Below are 25229 nucleotides of genomic sequence, written 5' to 3'. Positions count from 1 at the left end.
GCCCTGAGCTTTTCCTGAAGGCCTAGGCTTGTTGGTGCCCCCCAGGCAGCAGGTTTGGATGGAAACATACTCCAGAGACAGATGTGGGGCCTCTTCCTTTATTATTTGGGGTTTTTCTGCATGGAAACATGAGACCACCCACCCTAGAACCAGGTGCACCCCCATAACTGGTTCACCAGTCCCTGAAGAGTCCCCTTTAAAATCACCAATATAAAAAATAAGGGAAGGAGGGGAAAGGGAAGGCCTGACCACCCCCATGCCAGGGCAGGACAGGGGGCCAGGCCACGGGGCAGAGAGGTGCATTGGCTTCTGCACAGGAAGGAACAGGCGATCCCAGCCCTGGGGAGGCGACCCGACCCCAGCTGGGAGGGGGCTCTACACGCTACAATACAGACTGTGTAGAGCTTTAGTGGTTATGGTTTAAAGTGTGTAGGCGAGGCCAGGTGGGTGGCCTCCGGAGTGAGGGGAGAGGACACATCAGGATGCTGGGAGGTCTGGGGCTGTCAGCTCCTCCTGGAGCCCCATCCTGAGGCAGGAATAAGCGAAAGCTGCCTTCCTGGTTTGGCAACAGAAGGGGCTGGGGAATGTCCAACTGAGCCCACGGCCAGTGGAGCAGGGAGGGCCACACAGCTCAGCCCAGAGCAGACGAACCGTGACAGCTGGGAGGTGAGGGGATAGAAGGCGAGGCCACCTCCTGCTCCGAGGAAGGCACTTGCAGCTGGTGTGGCCTGGTGTGGTTGACGGGAAGGCATGACTTGGCAGATGAGGAAGGAAAAGGGACACAGCAAGGGAGCCTAAGCCCCGCCTCATGCAAACATGGTCAGCTGTAACCACTGCCGGGTGGAGAGGAAAGCAGAGAGGGGTCAGTCAGGGGCAGCAGAAACCCCAAGTCCAGCCTCCCAGCCCCTTGGTTCAGGAGCCACCATCTCCTCAGTCCCTCTGAGGAAAGGTGGGAGAGTGACCCTCTTGGGGGCGCACTTTCTTATCTCCTCTATCCCTGGGAGACCAGGCTGCTGGCTCCTGCACAGGCCTCTTTCCTGTTTCTTTCCTGCTCCTTTCCCAGAACCCAGACACCCCACCCAATCCTTCTAGGACTCAGGTGGCCCATTCTTTAGGGCTGGCTCTGAGGCCACAGGCTCCAGCCCCAGGAAGGTAGGCATCCTCCACCACCCGAGTGCCTTCCCCCACTAGGTCAAGGGAGGTTCCTACCTTAAACAGGTCAAAGGTCACGACTCCATCCAGATCTGTGTCCAGAGTTTTGAAAAACCCTATGTGTTCAAGAAAAGATGACATGGGCTGAGAATTCTGTGGAACATTCAAGTAGGTCCCCCTCCTGCCTCACCCCCCACCTCTGCACAGCACGCCAAGTTCTCTCACCCGCCACAGCCAGAAGTGGCCCTTCCTGCTGCCAGAGTATCCCCCGCCCCTAGTCTCCTGGAATTCAGCCCACCGGGGCCCCACCTCCAGAGACCTTGGCCTCCCTGACACACGCCATGGTATGGGCCCACATCTGTCATTCCCACTGCTCATGAAGAGGGAGCTGAATGGGGACACTCACGGAACATGGTCTCCAGCCGCACCAGGCAGCACACGAAGTTGTCAAAGTCCACAGCCAGGTCAGGCTCTGAGTAGCGGGTGATAATGAGCTCGTACAGCTTCTTGTTGAGCTTGAAGCCTGTCCCAGGAGAGCGGGTGTGGGTCAGGAAGGCACAGCCCAGCCCAAAGGGACAGGGAAGGAGACTAGGGCTGGGAGGGTGAGCCCTGCACCTCTCTCACTGGAGGCTGTGGAGCGCTCTGCCTACCCTGGCTGTGTGGCCTTAGGCCAGTCACTTTCCCTCTCTGAGTTGTGCTTTTCTCTGTGCATACTGGGGACAACAAGAGCCCCTATCCTCATTAGGTTGTAGTGAAGACAAAAGGAAATGCTACTAAAACACTTAGCTCAGTAACCATGGGAAAAAGGCAGAAGATGGCTGTTCCCACACCACCACCATTGCCATCATCACCCCAGGGACAAGGGCCAGTTGTCAGGGAATTGGCCTGGACCACAGGTGCCACCAGCCTTACCTGCAGACTCGATGGCCATCCGCATCTCGTAGGCACTCATGCTGCCTGACTTGTCCAGGTCAAACTTCCGGAAGATGGCCTGGGGTGGGGAGCAGAGGGTGAGGGCTGGACTGCGACATCCAGCCCTTCCAGTCCGCCCCAGGGTGGCGGGTTGTTAAGGGTGGGGGGAGAGGTCCCAAAGGAGGGCCAGTCGGTTGCTGGGGTCTGTGGGCTCCAGAGAGGCAGACCCAGGACAGAGGGCCTAGTCCATGCAGCCTGCAGCCTGGCCTGGCTCTGCTGTGACTGAGGCTGCATAGGACACGGGAGGGCCACTTACCAGGTAATTCCGGATACGGTTCCACAGGATGTTGAACTCCACTAGGCCCAGCTTCCCATTGCCGTCCCGCTGGGTAGCCATTAAGAAAAAAACTCCACAGCTTAAACCAGGCATGGGGCGAAAGTGAGCAAGTGGGGAGAAGGGGACTGGCCACAGAGAGAGCGAGACGAGGGGGAAAAGGGGCAAGAGCCCATGTCCAGTGGGTCCGTGGCCAGGCCTGTCCTGTTCTCTGAATCGCAACAGACTGGAGGGGCGCAGAAAGAGCATCAGCCGAGGGTCACTCCATGACCCAGGCCCTGCTCTCCTTCTCACTTGGCCATGCCTGTTTCCCCCCTCACTCAATGGGACGATGCCCAGGAAGGCGCCAGTCCGCCCACACTGCACAGAGCTCTGGCCTTTCTCTGCACTGTTCCTAGGACAAGTCACCCAGTGGCCTTCCCACACCTATACCCCCCAACCCCAAGCACCATGGCAGGATACATCCATGAGGTTCACCATGCTGCGGCAGGACTCCAGGCTGAAACCCTTGGTTCGCAGGTCTTTGTCTGCAAGAAAAACCAGTTCCAGCACCCTAGCCCAGCGGGTTCCTGGGCCTGGCCTGAGGCAGAGGCACCTGGGGGGATGGGATCAGGGAGGCACGGTTCCTGGCTCCTGGCATGTCAAATATAGCAGAATAAGTGTGTAGTAGTGTCTTTATCATCAGAAATAACAGTTTAGGCTGGCCCGGTGGCTCATGTGGTTGGAGCGCGGTGCTCCTAACGCCGAGGTCGCTGGTTCAATTCCCACATGGGCCAGTGAGCTGCGCCCTCTACAGCTAAGATTGTGAACAACGGCTCTCCCTGGAGCTGGGCTGCCATGAGCAGCCGGAGGTTGGCATGAGCTGCCCAGGGCTGCTGTGTGCCTCCGTGTGCTCCCGTGAGCGGCCGGTGGGCAGCGTGAGTGGCTGGCAGCTGGTGAGAGCTCCCGTGAGCTGCTCTGACCACCAGGACTGACTGCCTCAGCGGGGGGGGGGGGGTGAGGGTGGTGGTGGTGGTGGAGCACAAGGCTCATAATCCCAGCAGGGGCCAGGGAACTGTGTCCTACACAACTAGACTGAGAAACAACGACTTGAACGGGGCGGGGGGGGGGGGGGGGAAGGGGTTAAATAAGGGGGGGAGAAGAAATAACCGTTTAAAGTATTTAGTAATCAAACCAGTCAGTGCCCCAACAGCCAAGTGAACACCAAGACCAGACCAGAGTAAAATGAAACAAGTGTGAAACAGAAGGAAAAGGAACACTGTGGAAACATGGCAGGGGTGGTTGGCTGCAGGTCCCCCGGTAAGAAGACAAAGAGAGGGGTTCTGGGCCAAAGGAACAGTGTGGATGGATGATAGAGGTCAGAGGTCAGAGGTGGGGGCAAAGGGCAGGTTGGGGATCGGCTGCCTTCAGTTGTGCACATCAAGGAGTGAAGCCAGCTCTGCTCCTGAGCTACGTGGCCTGGCCCTGGGTTCATCTTCTGGGAGGCAGGGGTCCTGTATATTGGCAGGAAGGTACTATCAGCAGCTAAGCGTCTAATCACACCAGGGCACAGCGCTCAGGCATAAAGAGGTCCAGCAAGACGGTGTGAGTTTGGGAGGAAAATGGGGGTAAGTAGTGCTTGGAAAGGCAGTGGAAGGCTTCCCCACCTGTGAAGACCAAGAGGTCGGGTGCAGCTCAATGTGGGAGCAGAAGCCTCGATTCTGGAGTTTGGAGGGAATGGGGGACAGGACAAGGGTGGAGAGCAGATACTCAGAGATGCTCACGTTTGCCAATGATCCTGTTGAGAATGGTCTGCAGCTCCTTGACACTGATCTCCAGGTCCTGGGGGAGGAGGAAGGATGGCACCTGTCCTGCAGAAAGGCTGCAGCTCGGTGCCCCCGAGGCCCCCCTACACCACGCCCCAACCTACCTCTCCTGCCAGTTGTCTAAAGAGGGACTTGAAGTTCTCATCAATCTCCTCTTCTGAGAGCACTTGCTGGTTGGAGAAGGGGGGAGAGCAGGTCAGGGGTGCCCCAGCCCAGCCCCTGCATGGGCAGCAGCGGAAAGCAGGGCTGGGACCTCTCATTAGCAACGTGTCACTTTATGTCTTTGAGCCTCACTCTTCTCATCTGCAAAATGGTACTCTAGTCCCCCCTCTACCCGTGCCTAGGACTCTTGCAACCTAAATGAGAAGGATGCAGTTCAGCTCAGTGATGAAGGCTGAGCTTTGGCTCCCTGCTGCACTCCGCTGGGCAAGTTCCTTAATCTCTCTAAACTTGAGTTTCCCACAGAGAGGGGAGACAGTGACAGTATCCTGACAGGGTTGTTGTGGAGGGAACAGGGCGACCAGGGGAAAGAGCTCAGCGTAGACTCGGCAGAGAGTGAGAGCACAGGGACCTCACACCATTATTCTCACAGTCCTCTGCAAACTGTAAAGTGCTGGGTAAATGAGGAATTAGGATTACTCCATGGCTCCTGCCAGGAGGGGCTCTGCCCTGCCAGCTGGAGCCCAGGGGACAGGACCCTCAGGTCCTCATCACAAACCCAGGGTCGGGGAGAGAAAGAAGGCCTGGTGGGGGCAGGGCACGCACCTCATCAGGAAGATTGGCCTGGATCTGGTCGTCCAGCTCCCTGCAGGGGTGGGGAGAAAGAGGGACCATCAGGAGGGGAGCAGGGGGGGCCTGTGGAGGAGGACTGGGGAGGGGGCCCTCAACTCACTCTGTCCCAGCGCTCTTCTCCGAGAAGAAGCGCAGCACAAAGTCGCCCTCCTTGTTGGGCTCGAAGGTGGAGGGCACCACCACGTACTCCCCGGGCGGCAGGCGGAAGCGGGTGCTGACCTCCCGCAGGTTGATGAACTGCTCTGATCGGGCCCGCGATGCATTGGCCAGGAAGAAGTCACGCTTCAGGTGCACCGCTGGCTGGCCCGCCAGCTGGTAGGAGGGAAGGAGGGAGCGGGGTCTGCAGCTGCCCACTCAGCCCACCCTTAGGAGCTGTCCCCAGATCCAGATCCCAGGCTCTGATCCTGGCCAAGGGGCTGGAGAGCTGGGCTGTGACTTAGTCACCCACAGGCTGCATGACCCTCACAAATCATTTTGCCTCAGTTTCCTCATCTGTAAAATGGGGGTAATAACCCTGCCTACTGCACAGAGTGGAGGTAAATGTAGATACTATAATACCATGAAATAATGTTCTCCTATTACTATTTGGAGCTTCCCCTGTCAGACACCACAGGGTAATTTACACGTGGCACCTCATTTAACACAACAGCTCTGTGAGGTGGTGCTGTTATGCCCATTTCATGGACACTGACACCAAGGCTTAAAGCTTAAGCAACTTACTCAAGGGTGTGCAGAACACTCAGCCGGTCCACTGTCCTGCTCTTAACCAGTGCCCCAGATGGCCTCAGCTAGCACTCATGGAGTGTAAATGGTAAGACAGGAAAAGCCTTGGATGTGCATGTCAGGTGGGGCTCTGAGGACCAGGGTTGAAATCCAGCTCCCTCGCTTGTTACCTGCTCTGGATCCCCCAGGAGAGCAGTTTGCTCTGCCCACTAAACAGTGGGTGGGGGGTAAGGGGGCACTTTATGAGCAGTAAAACAAGGTGACATCTTAGTTCCCTGTGTGTGGGCTTGCCACCATCCTGTTACCCTCTGGGCACCATGTGTGTTCAGGGACGTGGAAATCCAGGCGAGTCAGGTGCCACACCTACCTCCGGAGGGATCTGCAAGAGAAACAGGGAAGTTAGAGACGTGTGGTTGGTCCAAGGGGCAGAGGGCGGGGCATGTGTTGGGCAGGGGCCTTGAGTTCTTAAGACGAGAATGATGAGACCTGAGGCAGGGCCCTGCGCCTGGGGCCAGTGGTGACCCAGATCTGTCTTCACAATGGAGAGGGACCCCAGTAACCTAGGAGGGCTGTAGCCTCAGCAGGGTTCTCTGTCTCTGGAATGCCCTGGGCTTCCACTCTGAATCAGAGCCCCTAGGACAGCCCCCAGGGCGGCCAACAGCAACGTCCTATAGCCCCACATTATCAGAGGTCCCTCTGCTGCCAGGGGCTCTGGGCCTGGGCCGAAGCTGTGGCCATCCTTTACCCCCAACAGGGAGGTCTAGGAGTTTCTGTCTTGAACACAGTGCATTAAGCAGGGTTTTTCTTATCATATATCTCCACACCAGCCTCTGCTTACACACTTCCAAGACAGGCAGCTCACTGCTCCTCCATGGCAGCCCACTTGCCCACTTCTTTCTGAAGCTGAGCCAAAACAAAGTCTGGCTCCAGAAGCTGCCTTCCAGGTCCCTATTCCCAGGAGCAGCCTTCTGGCCTCTAAGAATGGGGGTGAATCCCAGAATGTTCCCCTTTCCTATCCAACTATCTTCCTCTCCCTTCACCCACTTCACAGGATGAATTTTAGGCCCTTGCCCACCCCACATCTGGCAGAGGGCCTCAGCAGGTGCCTGCCTGGGCTCAGGGGTGTGATTTGGTTAGTGCTGCTCATGCTTGGCCAACAGCGGCGTCCTCTGGCGCCCCCTGGCGGAGCTTGCCTGCGGTGGGCGGGAGCCCAGCTTTCCCCACCAGGTTCTGTCCTCATTCATCCGCTCACCTCATAGACTGCAAAACCAATTGTCTCCATGTCACGCCCAAAGCGGCGCTCACGGCGGCGATGCTTCTGCATGAGTGCGAGCACAAAGCTGCAGCCTGACTCGCGACCTCCGTAGTCATCGTCCGCATCATCTATCTCCTCCAACCGGATCTTGAACTGAGGGTTCACCCAGAAGGTGGCTGCAGACGGGGTGAGGTGAGGATCAGAGAGGAAGAGCTGAGTGTTCCCCCAAACCTGCCCCTTCCCCAAGAGTCTGTCCATTCATTCATTCATTTAACAAATGTTACTAATTGCCCACCATGGGTTATGTGACAGACATGCAGTGGGGACACATGGTCCCTGCCCTCGAGCTCATATTCCAGATAGGGGAGGGAAAGTATGAGCAAGCCAGGTTAATTAACAATTACAAAGAATAAGCAAGCTGAAGTTGTTCAGAGAAGGCTTCTTGGAGGAGGAGGCATTTGAGCTGAGACCTGAATAGGGAGCCCTGGGAAGACATGGGAAAGCAGGAGCCAGGCAGAGGGAGAACTAAGAGTCCCACACATGGGGCGCTGGCCACTGTCTAATGAAGCTCTGGGCTCCAGTGAGCACACGGAATCCGGGGAGATGCCAGAGGTTGGCAGGGTGGTGGTGAGGAATGCGGACTGAATCAAAGAGCCAAAGGACCACCTGACAGGCTTGCACAGGAGGGGCATGATTGGACTAAGATTTTAAAAGGTGGCTGGAGCTGCCACGTCGACAGTGACTTTGAAGGTGAGAGAAAGCAGGGTCTGATAGGAGGCCACTGAGCTGCAAAGTGTGATGAGACTTGCATTTCTGGCAGTTTGGTGATTTCAGTTTCCTGAACAATTCCCATGACTAAAACAACCAAGTGCTGGATAGAATATGCACAATTTCTTTTTAAAGGTACACATCATCGCCCCTGTCCACACACAAAACTGACATTGACCTAAAAGATAGATAATAACAAGTATTAGGATGTGGAGAAATCAGAACCTCACACACACGGAACGTAAAATGGTGCAGCCACTTTGGAAAATGGTCTGGCAGCTCCTCAGATGGGTAAACAGAGAATTACCATATGACCCTGTAATCCCACTCCTTGGTATAAATGAAAACATACATCCACACAAAAACTTGTATGTGAATGTTCACAGTAGTATTATTTGTAATAGCCATATGGTAGAAACAAAACAATTTTCCATCAACTGATGAATGTATAAACAAAACGTGCTATAACTGAACAATGGAATATTATTCGGCAATAAAAAGGAATGGAGTACTGATACATACTGTATCATGGATGAACCTTGAAGACCCTATGCTAAGTGAAAGAAGCTAGTCATGAAGAACCACATATTGTATGATTTCATTTATATTAAATTATATTGTCTAGAATAGGCAAATCCATAGATTTGCTTGGTACTAAAGCCAGATAAAGACATCACAAGAAAAGAAAATTACAGACCAATATCACATATGAATATTGATGTAAAAATCCTCAACAAAATACTATCAAGCCAAATCCAACAGCATATTAAAAGGATTATATATCATGAAATAGGGTTTAATCCCAAGAATGCAAAGATAGCTCAACATAAGAAAATCAGTGTAACACACCACATTAACAGAAACAAGAGAAAAAACACAAGGCCATCTTAACTGATGCAGAAAACACATTTGACAAAATCCAATACTCAGGAGGGGGGATGGTAGAAGAGGGTAAAGGGGGTCAAATATATGGTAATGGACGGAGAACTGACTCTGGGTGGTGAGCACACAATGTGATATATAGGTGATTATTATAGAATTATACACTTGAAACCTATGTAATTTTACTAACCATTGTCACCCCCAATAAATTTAATGAAAAAAAAAATCCAAGACACATTCATGATAAACTATTTAACTAGACACTCCAAAAAAAATATATCAAATGGCCAATAAATACATGAAAAGATACTCAACATCATTAGTCATTAGGGAAATGCAAATCAAAACTTCAATGAACTACCACCTTACACTATAATAAAAAAGATGGACAATAACAAGTGTTGACAAGGATGTAGAGAAACTGGAACCTTCATACAATGTTAATGGGAATGTAAAATGGTGCTGCCACTTTAAAAAACACTTGGCATTTTCTCAAAAAGTTAAACATGGAATTCCCATATAACCCAATGGTACCCCACCTACTTATAACCCAAGAGAATATATGTTCACACAAACACACACACTTGAATGTCCACAGCAGCACAGCCACAATGGCCGAGGACTGGAAACAACTTAAATGTTCATTGACTGATGAATGAATAAGCAAAATGTGGTCTATCCATGTCATGGAATATTATTCAGCCATAAAAATGAAATAAAGTACTGATACATACTACAACATGGATGAACTTTGAAAACATTATGTTAAAGAAGCAAAAGACCATATACTATATGATTCCATTTATATGAAATGTTCAGAATAGGTAACTCTATAGCAAGTAGATTAGTGGGTGCCATGGGCTGGGGGGAGAAAGGAATAGGGAGAGACTGCTAATAGATGCAAGGTTTCCTCTGAAGGTATTGAAAATGTTCCGGAGTTAGATAATGGTGATGATTACACAACACCATGAATATGCTAAAACCCACTGAATTGTACACATTGAAAGTGTGAATTTTGGGGCAGCCGGATGGCTCAGTTGGTTAGAGCACAAGCTCTGAACAACAGGGTTGCCAGTTCGATTCCCACATGGGCCAGTGAGCTGCGCCCTCCACAACTAGATTGAAGGACAATGACTTGGAGCTGATGGGCCCTGGAGAAACACACTGTTCCCCAATAAAAAATTAAAAAAAAAAAGTGTGAATTTTATGGTATGTGAATTATCACAATTTTTAAAAACATTATGTATCAAAATTGTGTAACTCAAAGATACACTTGGAGGGAAATTTATTGCCTTAGGTGCTTATATAGAAAAAAATAACCCAAATTAATGAAAGAAGCATGTAATTTAAGAAGTCAGAAAATAAAGTCTAAAAATAAATCTAAAGAGAGCAGTGAAATAAACAGAAAAGCAAAGATTAATAATACAGAAAAATACTATACAAAGGATCCACAAAGTCAAAAGTCATTTCTTTGTAAAGGCGAATATTGACAACCTCTCACAGGATTAACAAAGACAAAAGAGGAAATATAAACAAGCAACACTATGAATTAAGAGATGATATCATTACAGACGAGTTATCAGAATAGATTAAGGATAACTCTACACTAATAATTTTGAAAACAGATGCAAAGGATAAACTAAAAAATACAACTCATCAAAATAGCCTCAAAAGGAAATAGAAAACCTCAATAATCCTGTCACCGTTAAAGATACTCAATATCAAAAGTTAATCTTCATACAAAGAAAAGAGCAGGCCTGACAGCTTTACAGACCAGTCCAACCAAATACTCAAGCAATAAATCATCCCTATGTCATGCAAACTCTTCCAGAAAACAGAAAAAGAGAGAACACTTCCCCATTCACTTTATAAGCCAAATAGAAATACAGCACTGATACCAAAACTTGACAAGGTCAGTAGAAGAAAAGGAAAATACAGGTAAATCTCACTCATGAATAAAATGTAAAGCTATTATATATAAAAAAAATTATGTCATGAATGTGTTGTTTTTAATCTCAGGAATCTAAGGTAGATTTACTATTTTAAAAATGGTAAATGTAATTTACCATGTTGACACATAAAAGAAAAAAGCATATTATAATAATAAATATAACTAAAAGTACTTAATAAGATTAAACTGCTTTAATCTACTAAAAGGTATCTACAAAAAATCCCAGAGTAGAAAACTTTTCCTTTAAGAGAGGGTTAAGACCCCCAGGACATAGGCACCCCTGTTCAATACTCTATAGAACTAGCCACTATACTAAGGAAGAAAACATAGCAGAAGTTACAAGAATTAGAAAAGAGGAAACAAATTTGCATTATTTGCAGATGCTATACTGTCAACTAGAAAACCAAAGAGAATCTACAGATAAATCCCTAAAATCAGTTACAGTTTAACAAGTTTGCTAGATACAAAATAAATTTAAAAGGTCAACTGCATGTTACTGTATCAGCAACTCTTCCTTGGGAGATGTAATTTTTAGAAAGATACTATTTACAATAGCAACTAGAGGATAGAATATGTAAGAATAAATCTCAAAAAATGTGTAAGCCCTTTATGATGAAAATTGTAAAATTTTATCACACTGAAGGCCAAAATGAATAAATACACAGTAGTTTCCCCTTATCCGTGGAAGATACATTCCAAGAGCCCAGTGAATGCTTGAAACCGAGGACAGAACCCTATATATACCGTGTTTCCCTGAAAATAAGACCTAGCCAGACCATCAGCTCTAATGTGTCTTTTGGAGCAAAAATTAGTAAGACCCAGTCTTATGTCATATTATATTATATAAAACCTGGTCTTATATTATAGTAAAATAAGACCGGGTCTTATATTCATTTTTGCTCCAAAAGACGCATTAGAGCTGATGGTCCGGCTAGGTCTTATTTTTGGGGACCCATGGTACTATGTTTTGGAGACACAGGACATACAAACCTGTAATAAAGTTCAATTTATGAATTAGGCATAGTAAGAGATTAACAACAATAACTACTAATAAAACAATTATAATAAAAGTTATGTGAATGTGGTTTCTCTCTCAAAATATCTTATTATTCTGTACTCACTTCTTGTGGTGATGTGAGATGACAGAATGCCTATGTGATGAGATGAAGTGATAAGGTGAATGACGTAGGTATTGTGACACAGCGTCAGGGTGACTTGAACACAGACACTGCTACTGGGGCAGTGGCGCTGATAACCTAGACAGCTACTAAGTGACAAACGGGCAGGGAGCGTATAGTATACACTGTGGATACGCGGATCAAAAGGATGATTCACATCTCGGGGAGACTGAGCAGAACGGCCCAAAATTTCACCACTCAAAATATCATCCAATTTAAAACTTATGAATTGTTAAAATAAATAAATAAATAAATAAAACTTATGAGTTATTTCTGGAATCTTCCATTTAATATTTTCAAATATAGTTGACTATACGGATAACCGAAACCGCAGAAGGCGAAAACACAGATCAGGAGGGGGACTACTGCACCACATTCTTGGATAAGAAGACTCAAAATTGTAAAGATATCAATTCTCCCTAAATTGACCTATAGATTATTCAAATGCCATTCCAAATTAAATTCTCAAAATAGTTTTGTGTAAGACTTGTAAGCTGATTCTAAAATTCATATGGAAAAACAAAATGCAAGAATAGCTAAGAGACTCTTGAAGAAGAAATTCACTCTGTCCAATGGCAGGACTTATAAATCTATAGCAACGAAACTAATGTGCTGTTGGCAGAGGGACAGAATGGCGAGCCCCAAACAGACCCACATATAAATGGGAACTCTATGATAGAGCTGACAGTGAGGAAAGGACAGATATCTCAATAAATGGTGCAGGGAACGGTGGTTATCTATTTGGGGAAAAGCTGAAACTGGGTCCCTACGAGGAAGAAAACTTCAAAATAGAGGACTGTGAGCCCTGCTGAGAACTGCTAGAGGACGCAGGACGTGATGAGGTCTATCTTTCCATGATATGTTTTAAGGCAGGAGATTCTGCACAATGACACAGGAGTGACTAGTGGATTTGGCAAAGTCACAGCTGTAAGAGACCCTCAAAAAAGCAGTCGCAGCAGTATGGTGAGGATGGAAGCTGGACCGGAATGGGTTAAAACCTGAACTGGAAGTCAGAAAGGAAACAGAAAATGTGGCAATTCCTGAGAAATTTGGCTTTGAAGTGGAGAAGAGAAATGGGTGGGGAAGTGGGGTCAACAGAGGGTTACTTTGTTTTAAGGCAGGAGATTCTGCACAATGACACAGGGGTGACAGGTGATGGATGCGAGAGCAAGGATTTTGGAGGTGAGGGAAAATGGGATCCGAGCAGAGGTCGCAGAGGTCAGGGTCCCCATGAACAGGGACAGTTTTATCACTGTCATAGGAGGGAAAGTAGTAAAGATGGCACAGGTCCAGACAGCCTGGGGATTTGGAGGTGGGAATATGAGGGGGTGTCCTGCGTGATGAGGTCTATCTTTCCATGATATGCAAGGCCACGTCTGCTGATGAGAGTAACAGTTGGAGGGAGCTTTGAGGAGAGAGTGGGGACGTTGACAACTAGTAGTGGAATCGCTGGGGACCACGCAAAGTGCTCATTTGAGGTTTGTGGCTGGGAATTTACAGGGAAAATACTGTTCCAGTCGTGTGATTTCTCTCCAGCCACATTTAACAGTTCTGAAGCCAGGGGGAAGGGTTCAGCTAGGATTGTGGTTGTGCCAGGTGAGAGGAACAGGAGGAGACAGAAGCCGGGAAGCTGAGAGTGTTTGAGGGACAAGGTTAAAATGATGACTTAACCGGGTTACGAGAGGACAGGATGGGAGATGAAGGATAGTGTAAAAGTAGTAGGTTCAACAGATTAGACAGTTCAACGAGGCTGAGGGCTGCAGAGGAAGGGCGCTGAAAGGTCAAAGGCATGGTCAGAGTGGGCCGTGCGGAACGGTGCTCTCGGGTGGTGGCTAAACTAAGGTGAAGGAAAAGGTTTCAGCAGGTGAGGATGGCAAGGAACTCTGAAAGGCCAGGCTGTGGCCACGTCATCCACATGGATCTAGAAGCCCAGGGAAAGGTGGTAGAAGGATAAAGGAAGAAGGTCTCAGGCTGAGGAGTGACAGGAAATGGCTGGATGGCAGTGAAATCTTCTCCCCTTGCTTGCACCCTGGGCTCAGGCCCCAGAATGGCGAGGCAAACGTGGATCTTCAGAATTTACAAGGACATTCAATATTTTACTCCTCAAACAATTCAAGAGGTCAGCACAACTACCCCCATCTTATAAGTGAGGAACTGAGGCTTGGTGAAAGACGTGCCCTGCCTGAGGCCCTCGAGCCAGCAGGCAGCAGGGCCGGACCCCACCTCTGTACACCCTGCATGCCCGTCAGGTCAGGTCACCTGGGTAGTTCCGGCAGCCCCCTGCGGTGCTCCCCCGCCGCCAGGTGCCATCGTAGAGGGTGGTGTTCCATTTACGGAACCTCCGGCTCTTGAGGGCGTCGGGCGTCAGGTTGCAGATCTCCAGGCGGGTGAACTCTCGCATGAAGTCTCGGAATGACATCCTGGGGATTGAGGTGCAGAGGTGAGCCATGGTCTCCAGCCAGGTCACAGAAGGATGTGGCACAGGCTGGGTTTGTGGGGTTTGAGAGGTGGGGTGCAAGGCCCTAAGAAGGGCCAGACTGAGGAGGGGGCTGCTCACCAGAACTCCCCATCCTCCATCTTGATCCGGAGCTGCTCCCGTTCATAAGGGTCCACATTGTTCCACTCCGAGGAGCTGTGGAGAGAAGGGTAATGCCAGGGGCTGGTGGGCACTGACCTGCCCAGCCTCTGTTCCTGGGGCCTGTCCACCCCTAGCCCGGGTCAGAAGCCTCCTCAAGGTCAAGCCCCAAGATCCCAGTTCCAGGGGTTCCCTTGTGAGGGCCAGGTCAGATGCCCTGAAGATGATCGCAGGCTGGGCACAGGGACCCACGTGGCCTGAGCTTGGTCTTGGCAGTCCCCAGCCCAGGCTGGCAGAGCCCCGAGCAGAAATGCCAGGGACACTGACCAGCCTCCCCAAACCTTCCCAGCCAGTGCCCGCTGCCCCTCACCCGTCACTCCAGGCTCCGGTCCACTCCACCTCGCCCCAGGGGTTCCGCATCCGGATGAGGTTCACCATCTGGCCCTGGTAGTTCACCTGTTCCCCAAAGCTCCCATGAGCGCCTGCTTCTGGCATGCACTTAACATCCCTTCCCACCACTTCAACGTCGCCAAGCATGGCGCAGCACCCAACACCACACCTTCCGCCAGAAATATAGCGGAAAAGCCAGGAATTGACCACAGAGGAAGGCAGCTATGTACATATACTACAGTGAATCAGGGCATGACAAGATAAACATCTCAGGGTAAGAGTCCCCAGGAGACAGATAAAGTGCTACTACAGGAGAGCCAGCCCCTCCCACAGCCCTGGGAATAGGCCAGACAGGCAAGGGCAGGTGAGGAGGCAGGCACCATCCTGCAGGGAAGGCCCCTTCAGTACCTGCTTGGCCCCAGTCACAGAGTAGGCATGGCCCTTCACCAGCTTCTTGAAGGTGATGGCCTCCATGTCCAGAACACTGGAGATCTGCAGAAAGACATGTGCTATGGTCAGGGGCAAGGTTCCAGGGACTTAGTACATGTCCCTATCCCCAGGTAAGAGATGAGCCCCGAGTACTCATGGGTCTTGGACATTTCCGCTTGCACATACTATAGCTATTGGGAGTGGCAGGCAGGGACCCTGACCCTATCCAACCCATCATCTCCACATATAGATGCTCTCCCTAGAAGTGGAGCTACCCAGGTATTCCACCAACACCACCACTGGTGAGGGGGCCTGGGCGTGCCCACTCACACTACTTCTGGCCAGAGCTGGTCAGGCCCTGTGCAAACACACGGGGTTAGAACTGAAGATGCAGTGATGGTGGGAGTGGGGCCTGTTATCAAGGAGGAGGTCTGGGGATGAGTCATTGGAACAGAAGAGCAGCGAAAGGAGTGAAAGCAGTGAGTACAGGAGACGGCACTAACAGGAACTGGGACTAGTGAAGAGCTGAGGTCTGAGCTGGTGAACTGGACGGGATGGCATGGCTTTAAAAGACAGGAACGAGGAGTGGAAGGTTGGGAAAATGAGCCGAGGTCTGTGGTTTGGGGGACAGGAATGACACCAGGCATGGAGGTGGAGGATGATGAGACTGAAATGACCGGTGAGGCTGGGTGAGGAACCACATGGTGCGGGGTGAATGACAGGGTCTGGAGCAAAGCCCAGGTGAAGATGAGGTTGGTTTGGGAGAGAGAACCCCCGAAAGACAAGATTCAGGTCACAGGTTGGGGGGATGAGGTTCAGAGCTCCAGGTACGGGCTGGGTGCACTCACATCAATGGAGCAGCCCAGCAGGGAGCCCCGCTCCAGCGCCTTGAGGATGATTTGATAGAGGTCGCTGGGCGCCTTGCGCAGCTCGTACCACTCGGTGACACCGCCTGTGAAGTCTTCGAAGCCCTCCGAGGTACTGCCCCCCGATAGGGCCTCATAGCTGCCGTTTACCCTGTGGGTGGCCCCAGGTCAGTGCTCCGGGACCGGGACCGTATAGGATCCTGCACCCCAGGGTGGCCTGCAGCTGTCCCCTGGAACCCTACTCACTTGGCATAGGCTTTCTCGAGCAGGGCGCTCCAGAACTCGTTGCCTTCGGCAGAGTGCACAAATACCAGCTTTCCGTCCTTGGTGGGCAGCAGGTCATCCACGACAACGTCTACCCACTCCCCAAACTGCCACAGCTGTGAGGGTCGGGGGCAGGGGAAGCACAGTGAGTACTTTATTTGAGATCCTTTGGGCCTGAGCTCAAGCCTCAGCTCTTCCACTTACTAGACCCTGATTCTAAGTCATGTATACTAGGTACAGGAAATTGAGCAAATTATCCCCCCAAGCCTCAGTTTCCCTATCCATAAAAGGGAACAGCAGTACCTTCCTCATGGGGGAAAACTAATGCCATCATGAAGATAAAGCTTTTAGGGCAGCACTGTTGATATTTTTGAAATAGACAAAGGTGCCTCATCAGGTATGGAGAGGTTGAAAAGCTCCAGGGTCTGAGCTCTCCCAGAATTAGTCCCCTTTAGGCTATGCCCTCCACCTGTCCCCCACCATTCTAGGCCAGGGTTTGTGCGAGCGTGTGTGTGTGTGTGTGTGTGTGTGTGTGTGTGTGTGTGTGTGAGTGTGTGTGTGTGTGTGTGTGTGTGTGTAGGATTGGGTTGAGGGATACATATGTAAAGTGGGTGTGGACCCAAAATGTGACATCCAGATCCTTCAACCACAAGATGGGTGGGGTTCCTGCAATCCTGGGGCTCGCTTCAGAGATGCCAGAGGGCCAGGATTCCCAGGAAGGGAGAAATCAGGTCCCCTGGGGCCAGAGCGACCCAGTGCTTAGGGGTTTAGGGTCTGGGGACCAGGCAGGTGCAGAACAATGGGGCAAGGGGAGGAGGTGTAGATAGTGCGCATGTGGGATGTTGAACGGAACGGATTGGCGGAGTGAGGGAAGGAGGCGGGGAAATGGGCGGTGAGGCCACGCCCCTGCGGACAGTGGGGGAGGGGGGGATGTGTGGCACTTGGCCAACATCGATCTAACTGTGGGTCCTGTCAGTCCCCAAGGTGGATGAGGATGGAGTGGGGTAAGGGGGTTCCCTGACTCGGTGGAAGGAGGAGTCCCTGGGGCAGGGCTGGGGCCACTGTGGCCAGAGGGTCTCATACAGTGTTGCTGGGGGTGTGTCTCTCCCAAACAACAGTTCATTAAGAATTCTTTAGTGTGACTTAAAAAAAAAAGGATTTTATGAATCAACAATGTCAGGAAAAGCTGGTTTAAATAGACTTAATCCTGAGTCTTTCTTTGCTGCAGGAATCTGTGGAAGGCTAGAGGTTGCCACAGTGCAGAAGTTGGGGGTTGGTGGGGAGATGGCCATCAGGGGTGGCGATAGTCACATGTGCTGGTCTGTTTTCCCCTGCAGAGCACTCATTTTTTCAGATGGGGATACTGAGACCTTGGGGAGGAAAAAGGATTTGTCCCACAGGATATTACACAGATCTTTCTACTCTTCCAAGCACCTTCTCCCCAATACGCATAACCACCCAGGAGAACTGCCAGCCAAAATACCTGCCCAGCCATTTCATACATGACAGATCCAAGATGGCACCCAGAGGTCAAATACTTTCTAGAGGGAGGGTTGGCCCCTGCAGGGTGTGGCCCTGAGGCCCCCTAACTTCAGACTGTGGTGGGTCATCAGTCCTTACCTCCTCTAGTGCCTGCTACCACTCTCTCCCCCACCCTGTTCCTCACCTGGAAATGGAAGATACCAGCATAGCCATCCTGGAAGCTTTGGCCATGTGGAACGACTCGGTGCAGGAGGGTGTCATTGAGGGTGAGAGAGGCAATGGCAGCCAGGAGCCAACAGTCCCCTGGGATGGGAGAGTCACATCAGGCTGCTGTCCTGAACTGCTCCTGGTGGGGCACATGCGTACCCATGCTGGGGAGAACCCGGGGATCCCTGGGAAATAGACCCCTCAACTCACGGAAAAGACCCAGGAATCTGGGCAAACCAGCCCCAACACTGATAGCCAGAGCCTGCCTGGGCTTGCAGGAGGGAGGGGTTGGGGCAAAGCCAGAAGGAATGGGCATGGGGAACTCCTATGGAAAAAACATCCAGAACCCCTTAGGGCCTACCCAGCGCTCCCTGGCAGATATCTGTGCGGGTGGCTCCATCCACGATGAACTGGGGGTTGGAGAGCATCTCCTGCAAGAGACCCAGCGTCCTGTCTCTCGGCCAGCCCCTCGCAGAAACTGGAACCCAGCCACCCCACTCCCCACCAGGGACCTGGAGTCCTGTTCCCATTCCTTACCCAGGATGGGGGTAAATTGAGTGCCACCCAGGGTAGCCCCTCTCACCGTGGGACGCTTCCACCTGATGCCATAGGTTTTGGAGGAGTTGGGGCCCAGCTCCTTGAAGCCCAGGCTCTGGGGCACTGGGGGAAAGGCGTCATCACGGAAGAGGGCCCCACTCTGCAGGCACTGAGCCCGCAGCTGCTCATAATCCTGGCCCAGGTACTTGATGGCGTTTTCATGGCGGCCCAGGCCCAGCTCCTTGGCCCGCTGCTTCTGCACTTGTGCAGACACCCCAGTGCAATACACTGGGGTGATAAACTCCTCAGCCATGCTACAAGACAAATGGGTCTGCTCAGAACCCAGGCCTTCCCAGGACTAGAACTCAGGGGGCTCCTGCCTGCCCCTGCCTACCCTTCCTCCCTAAACCTAGAACTCGGGATTCTGCCACTGGCCTCTGCTCCCAGGAGAGGGGCTTTCCAAGCCGGGGTTGTGCTGGCCACCACCTCCCTACCCCCACACAATGCTACCACCTCTCCTTTCCTAGATGCTTACTGTCCTAGGCCAGCCAGCTAGGTGGGGCAGGGCGGAGCCCCGGATAACACAGGGAACCAGCAAGGTGGGAGACCTCAGGAAACGCCTCTTTGACCGTTTGCCTGCCTGTAATCCCCATACTAGCCAAGCTCCTACCCACTGGCCCCTTTCCCTGGCTTTGGGGCTGAAAATGCCAGGCAGTCGGGGTCCCCTCCCAGGCCCCTGAGACAGGTTGGGTGATCGGGCACGGGGCCTCCTTCTTTTCCCCTCCCGGCTTTCCCGCAGCCCAGCCTTCAGAGGCAGCTAGGGCAGGCTCCTGGACTGTAGGGCTTCAAGGGCCCCCGCCCCTGTACCCGGCGCTCAGAGACCCCAGGGCAGGGGCAGCCTCTCAGCCCGGGAGCAGTGGCCAAGATCGGAAATCCTGGCCCCGCCACCCAGCTCCTTACCTGGAGGAGGAGTGTTTTGGGGGGTCGCTGTGGTCCTGCTGCTGGCTTCCCGGGTGGCAGCTCAGGGCAGGGCCCAACCAGGAAGAGCGCTCCTCCCCGCCCTCCTCTCGCTGCCCCTCCGCCCTCCTCCCTCCCTCTTTCTTCTCCTTCTCCTCCTCCTCCTCCGGCTCCTACCCGCTTCCTCTCTATCTCCCTTATCTCTGGGGCACCTTCTGTATCTCTCTTACTCACGGTGTCTCCCGGCCCCTCCCTCCGCAGGCCGACGGCCAATTCCGCGAGGACAAATTAGTAAAAGGCAGAGTTGTCCCTGGGGAGGGGCCAGCGCCTGCTGGGTGGGGAGGGCTGGGGCTGAGACGGAAGGGCACTGCGGGGGAGGGGGGCAGGGCAGGGGGTATTTTTAACCAGGGGCAGCAGCTCGAATTGCAGGGCCGGGCGGCCCCACCCGACACTGCAGCCCTGGAGGGCATTCCCGGGCGTTGGGCCGCGGCGGCAACGCCTCCGGCAGCCCCCAGCCTGTCCCCCGCCCCTGGGCTCCTCCCTGGGCCCCTCCTCCACATGGCCACAGCCATCCTTACCCCCTACCCCCACCTCCAGTGGGTCCCCAGCGCGGAGCTGAGATTACCTCGGGCGGCAGCAGCTGCTCGGCGGAGGGTGCGGGCTGGCGGTGAGTGGACCCCTGCCGGACGCTCGGCAAACGGCAACCCCACCTGGCTCGGTCCGCTCTGCAGCAACTGCAGCCGGGTTCCCGTGCGGGGCCGACTCCCCACCCTGGCTACGGGGGAAGAGGCTCCCAGAACCGTCACTCCGATTTAGCGGCTCCGTGAGTCCCGGCCGGGAGCAGGAAACTGGCCCCCTAGGCCGCGCCTTGTTGTGTGACCTTGGGTGAGTGCCTGCCTCTGTCGGCCTGGCTTCCCGGTTCGTGCAGCGAATGGGACGGAGGTGAACAACTGTGGGGGCCCACTTTCCTCTTGCGCTGTGGAGTTTCTTAAACCGGCAAACTGCAAGAGGCAGACATCCTCCCTTTTCCCCTTAGCCCTCGACCCACCCTCCTGGGAGCGCCCATGTGCGGTCTTATCCTGGAGGGGGCGGCAGAGGCTGCGAGCCGGACTGCAGGCCCACCTAGAACCGGGAGATCCTGCCTACGGAACTGTAAGAAGTGGAAGAGCTAAGAAAAGAAGTTGGGGGTTGGGGTACTCCTGTGGTTCCCCCCTTCAGGTCCTTTCTCTGACTTTGGGGACACCAGCCTAGCTGTTGTAGCTCTTACAAGATGTGTACACAAATATTTTGTTGGGCAAACAGTGCTTAGCTCTCCTAGGATTTTACGACCTGTGACCCCAACAAGGTTGAGCCACTCATCTAATCTGACCCCACTGTTGCTCCCAGTTTACACATGAAGAAAATTGAGGCCTGAGAGGGTGTGTCTCGCTGAGCTACCTCACCTGGTGAGTCAGGGCTGGAAACAGCTCCTGGGCCCTTTGCTTTTCACAATTCAGCATTTGTGTGTCCAATAGTGACTAAACCCTTCTGGCAAGTCTTTGCACAGTAGACACCCATGACTAGGCAGACCAGCCCCTGCTGGGGGAGGGGGCTCTCCTGGTCAAGTTTTGGGGATTAAGAAAAATGATTCCTGATGGACAAGTAGGAGTTAACTACCGTGTTTCCCCGAAAATAAGACCTAGCCGGACCATCAGCCCTAATGAGTCTTTTGGAGCTAAGCATTCCTTCCTTGTGATTAGATCACAGGGAGCAGGGGCCTGGGAGAAGAAAGATGCTCTGGACAGATGGTAGCAAAGGTCACCCTTCCCGCCAAAGCATTCTGGCTCAAGCTATGTGTGCCACAATCCCCAGAATTACTTTCGCAAACCTGTCACTCCTCCTGACTGCATTCCATTGTTCATCAAATGGGCACTTACCACTTCCTATATGTGCAAGGCACTGTGATCCCCTGGGCATAAGAGAGTGAAGACCCATGGCCTCGGCCCCCTCTGAAAGAAACAGAGAACAACTCAGTTATTACCCCAAATTAATTGGGAAGAAGAATTGGTACTAAGGAAGCACATACCTGCATCCCTATCTAGTGTAGGGGTTAGAGTAGGCATAAATCAGACACGGAGTTATGGCAGGGGTGGGGGATATTGCCTTGGCACAGCAGAAGAACAGAAATATGCTTAGTGTTGCTTGAGTAAAGAGAGAAAGGAAGAGACAAGGCTGAGCAGGTCATGGGAATTTAGATTTTATTCTATGTGAGGTAGAAGACTGCTCAGATTTATACAAATGAAGGAGGAGAATGCATGGGAGTGGGTTGGATGGGATGAGAGTGGAAGCAGGGAGTCCAGATAAAAGACCAGGGAAAGAGAATGGTGGCTCAAACTAGGGAGGTAGTGGGCACAAGAGAGAAGTAGATTGATTTGATAACTATTTAGGATACACCATATCAAAATGTAACTCACAGTGGGTTATACACCTAAATGTAAGTGCCAAAACTATAAAGCTTCTAGAAGAAAGCATAGGCAAAATCTTAATGATCTTGGGTTTGGCAAAGATTTCGTTTTTTTTTTTGTTTTAAAGATTTTATTGGGGAAGGGGAACAGGACTTTATTGGGGAACAGTGTGTACTTCCAGGATTTTTTCCAAGTCAAGTTGTTGTCCTTTCAATCTTAGTTGTGGAGGGCGCAGCTCAGCTCCAGGTCCAGTTGCCTGTTGTTAGTTTCAGCGGGCACAGCTCACCATCCCTTGCGGGAGTCGAACCGGCAACTTTGTGGTCGAGAGGATGCGCTCCAACCAACTCAGCGGCAGTTCAGCTCAAGGTGCCGTGTTCAATCTTAGTTGTAGGGGGCACAGCCCACCACCCCTTGCAGGAATTGAACTGGCAACCTTGTGGTTGAGAGATCACTGGCCCATATGGGAATCAAACCGGCAGCCTTCAGCATTAGGAGCATGGAGCTCCAAGCACCTGAGGCACCAGGCCGCCCCAAGATTTCTTAACTATGACACAAAAAGCACAAACAATATAAGAAAAAATTAAATTGAACTTCATAAAAATAAAACACTTGTTCTTTAAAGGGTACTATTATGACAATGAAAACACAAGACATAGACTAGGAGGAAATAATTGCAAAAATTATATCTGATGAAGGACTTGTATTTAGAATATATAAATAATTTACAACTTAAAAATAATCCAATAAAAGTGGGCGAAAGATTTGAATAGACATCTCACCCAAGAAGTTATATGGATGGCAAATAAGACATGAAAAACTGCTTACCGCATCATTCACTGGGGAAATGCAAATTAAAACCACTAGAAGGACCACCATTACACATCTACTAGGACAATTAAAAAGACGGACTATACCAAGTGTTTACAAGGAAGTAAATACAGGAGCTGGGACTCTCATCAGCTACTGATGAGAATTCAGAAAGATATGACCACTCTGGGAAACAGTTTGGCAGTTTCTTAAAAAGTTAAACATACAGTCGGTGATAAGTAGAAATGAGCTATCAAGCTACAGAAAGGTGGTGGGACCCCAAATGCATACTGCTACGTAAAGGAAGCCAGTATGAAAAACTACATACTGTATAATTTCAACTACATGACATTCTGGAAAAGGCAAAACTAGAGATAATAGAAAGATCAGAGGTTGTGGTGGTTCAGGGGAGGAGGGAGGGATAAGTAGGTGCAGCGCAGGACATTTTTAGGGTAGTGAAACTACTCTGTATGATACGGTCACAAACCCACAGAATCAAAAGTGAGCTCTAATGTAAACTATGAACTTTAGTTAATAATAATGTATCAGTATTGGTTCATCAATTGTAACAAATGCACCACACTATTGCAAGATGTTAATAATAGAAGAAAGTGTGTGGGAGGGAGAGGGGAATATATGGGAATTCTATTTTCTGAGCAATTTTTCTGTAAGCCTAAAACTGCTTTAAAAAATAAAGTCTATCTTAAAAAAATAAAAGAAAAAAACGCTAAACATATACTTACCATATGACCCAGCCATTCTACTCCTAGGCATTTACCCAAGAAAAATAAAAGCAAATGTCCACATATTAGTAGCATAAATATTAGTAGCAGTTTTACTTGTAATAGCCCAAACGAGAAACAACCAAATGTTTATCTACAAACTGACTGGATAAAAAAATTCTGATCATGTATATATATATATATATATATATATATATATATATATATATATATATATATATATTAGAATACTATTCAACAATAAAAAAGAACAATAATGGATGAATCTCAGAATAATTTATACTGAATGTAAGAAGCCAGACAAGAGTACATACTATATAATTACACTTATATGAACATTGTAGTAAAAGAACACCAATTTAGTGACAGAAAACAGATCAGTGATTGCCTGGGGGAGCTGGCAAGTGGGAAAGGGTGGGAGGGAGGGATTATCGAGGGCTTGAGGATACTTACTGAGGTGATGGATATGTTCATTATCTTGCCTATGGTAACGGTCTTATGGATGTATTGTATACGTGTCAAAAAATGTACATTTTAAAATGTACAGATATATGATTTCTTGTATGTCAGCTTTGCCTCAATAAATCTGTTGACAGCTCCAATAGGACTTAATCACTCGTTAGATATGACTTTTGGCAGACAGGGAGGGATCAAGGACAACTTTAGATCCTTGATCTGGCTTGACCTTTGTCCTGGGGGGGGACTCACTAAGCTCGGGGACAGTGGAGGATCAGATTTGGGGGTACCATTGGGAGCCACCCAATCCATGGGGAGATGCTTGGGATGGGCACCCTCAGAATAGAGGTACAAATTTGGGAGTCACTGGCCATTGGTGCCATCTGAAAGAAGTAGAGGCCAGGGGACAGAGACTTTATTCTGAGTATAAAGATACTTCATAAAGATGTCAATTCTCCTTAATCTATAGATTTATTACAGTTAAAAATTATAAATTTTTTTGGTGGGGGAGGAATAGAAAAGCTGATTTAAAGTTCATATGGAAAAGTAAACAAGCAAGAATAGCCAGAAGACCTGAAAAGAGTAACAGGTGGAGACTAACCCTACCCAACTTTAAAACACAACAGATCTATAGTAATTAAATGTAATAATGAAATAAGGGTACTGATACCCATAGGTCATAGGAAGATAGAAAAATCTAGAAATAGATCCAAATACTTGTAGGAATTTAGTACATGATAAACATAGCATTTCAAATCTGTTGAGAAAAGATAGGTTTTCAATTAAAAACGTTAGGAAAATAGGAGGGAATTTTGTATGTGATAAATTCCAGATGAACTCACAATTTAAATATAAAACATTAAAACAAAAATACAGCCAGGAGCTAAGGAAGAAGCTTTTTTAGTCATCTCAGTGTGGAAAGGTCTTAATTGTCGCACAAACCCCAGAAGCCACACACAAAAAATTGATTTTGCTACATTTAAAAATCTGTACACCAAAGTCAGAAAGATAAACTGAAAAACATACAATTTACATCTTGAAGGGCTATTTTTCCTTCAAATCCTTATGTTAATCAGAAACCAACAACAGAGAAATGGGCACAGACAAGGACAGGTCACAGAAAAGAAGGCAAAAGCTCTTAAACATATGAGACAATGCTTAAGCTCACTCAAATGAAAAAGAAATACTTCACCAAGAGACCATTTTCCATTTATCAGTTTGGAAACAATGAAAATTGGGTACCTCACTGATTGCTGAGTGTTCTGGAAAACAGCCTTCACCTGCACTGGGGGGCAATATGGGCGTGGCTTCTATAGGGGG

General features: G+C 50.0%; 1 protein-coding gene across 3 annotated transcripts; it reads right to left on the bottom strand.

Moving 5' to 3' along the window:
• Positions 1–84: 84 nt before the first annotated feature.
• CAPN1 (calpain 1) lies at positions 85–20283 on the bottom strand. Of its 3 annotated transcripts, none has more exons than XM_019737650.3 (22): positions 20085–20283; positions 18549–18816; positions 18327–18396; positions 17943–18061; positions 16259–16392; positions 15995–16163; positions 15126–15209; positions 14698–14783; positions 14310–14384; positions 14012–14172; positions 6971–7149; positions 6086–6097; positions 5096–5307; positions 4969–5008; positions 4308–4373; positions 4162–4219; positions 2861–2925; positions 2381–2449; positions 2065–2143; positions 1559–1675; positions 1210–1268; positions 85–833 (listed from the first exon to the last, which is right to left on the bottom strand). In XM_019737650.3, exons 2-22 carry the CDS (start codon positions 18813–18815, stop codon positions 807–809), a joined length of 2148 nt encoding a protein of 715 aa, XP_019593209.1. In that variant the 5' UTR covers position 18816; positions 20085–20283; the 3' UTR covers positions 85–806. The 3 variants fall into 3 exon arrangements, with proteins under 3 accessions (XP_019593209.1, XP_019593210.1, XP_019593208.1); XM_019737651.3 differs by lacking the exon at positions 20085–20283 and adding an exon at positions 19694–19826; XM_019737649.3 differs by lacking the exon at positions 20085–20283 and adding an exon at positions 19463–19649.
• Between the last annotated feature and the right edge of the window lie 4946 nt (positions 20284–25229).

The sequence above is a fragment of the Rhinolophus sinicus genome, chromosome 14 (assembly GCF_057876585.1).
Source record: "Rhinolophus sinicus isolate RSI-liver-muscle chromosome 14, RSI-T2T, whole genome shotgun sequence".
Classification (NCBI taxonomy): Eukaryota; Metazoa; Chordata; class Mammalia; order Chiroptera; family Rhinolophidae; genus Rhinolophus; species Rhinolophus sinicus.
This window is presented reverse-complemented; position numbering and strand designations above follow the sequence as displayed.

What these genes read in the sequence shown, in the direction of transcription:
- CAPN1 (XM_019737650.3), bottom strand. Translation starts at nt 18,815, where the DNA reads ATGGCTGAGGAGTTTATCACCCCAGTGTATTGCACTGGGGTGTCTGCA. An exon ending in CTGTGACTGGGGCCAAGCAG is followed by an intron (nt 14,784 to 15,125) that starts GTACTGAAGGGG and finishes TTTGGGGAACAG; the next exon opens with GTGAACTACCAGGGCCAGAT. An exon ending in GGGCTGCCGGAACTACCCAG is followed by an intron (nt 7,150 to 14,011) that starts GTGACCTGACCT and finishes CCCCGTCTGCAG; the next exon opens with CCACCTTCTGGGTGAACCCT.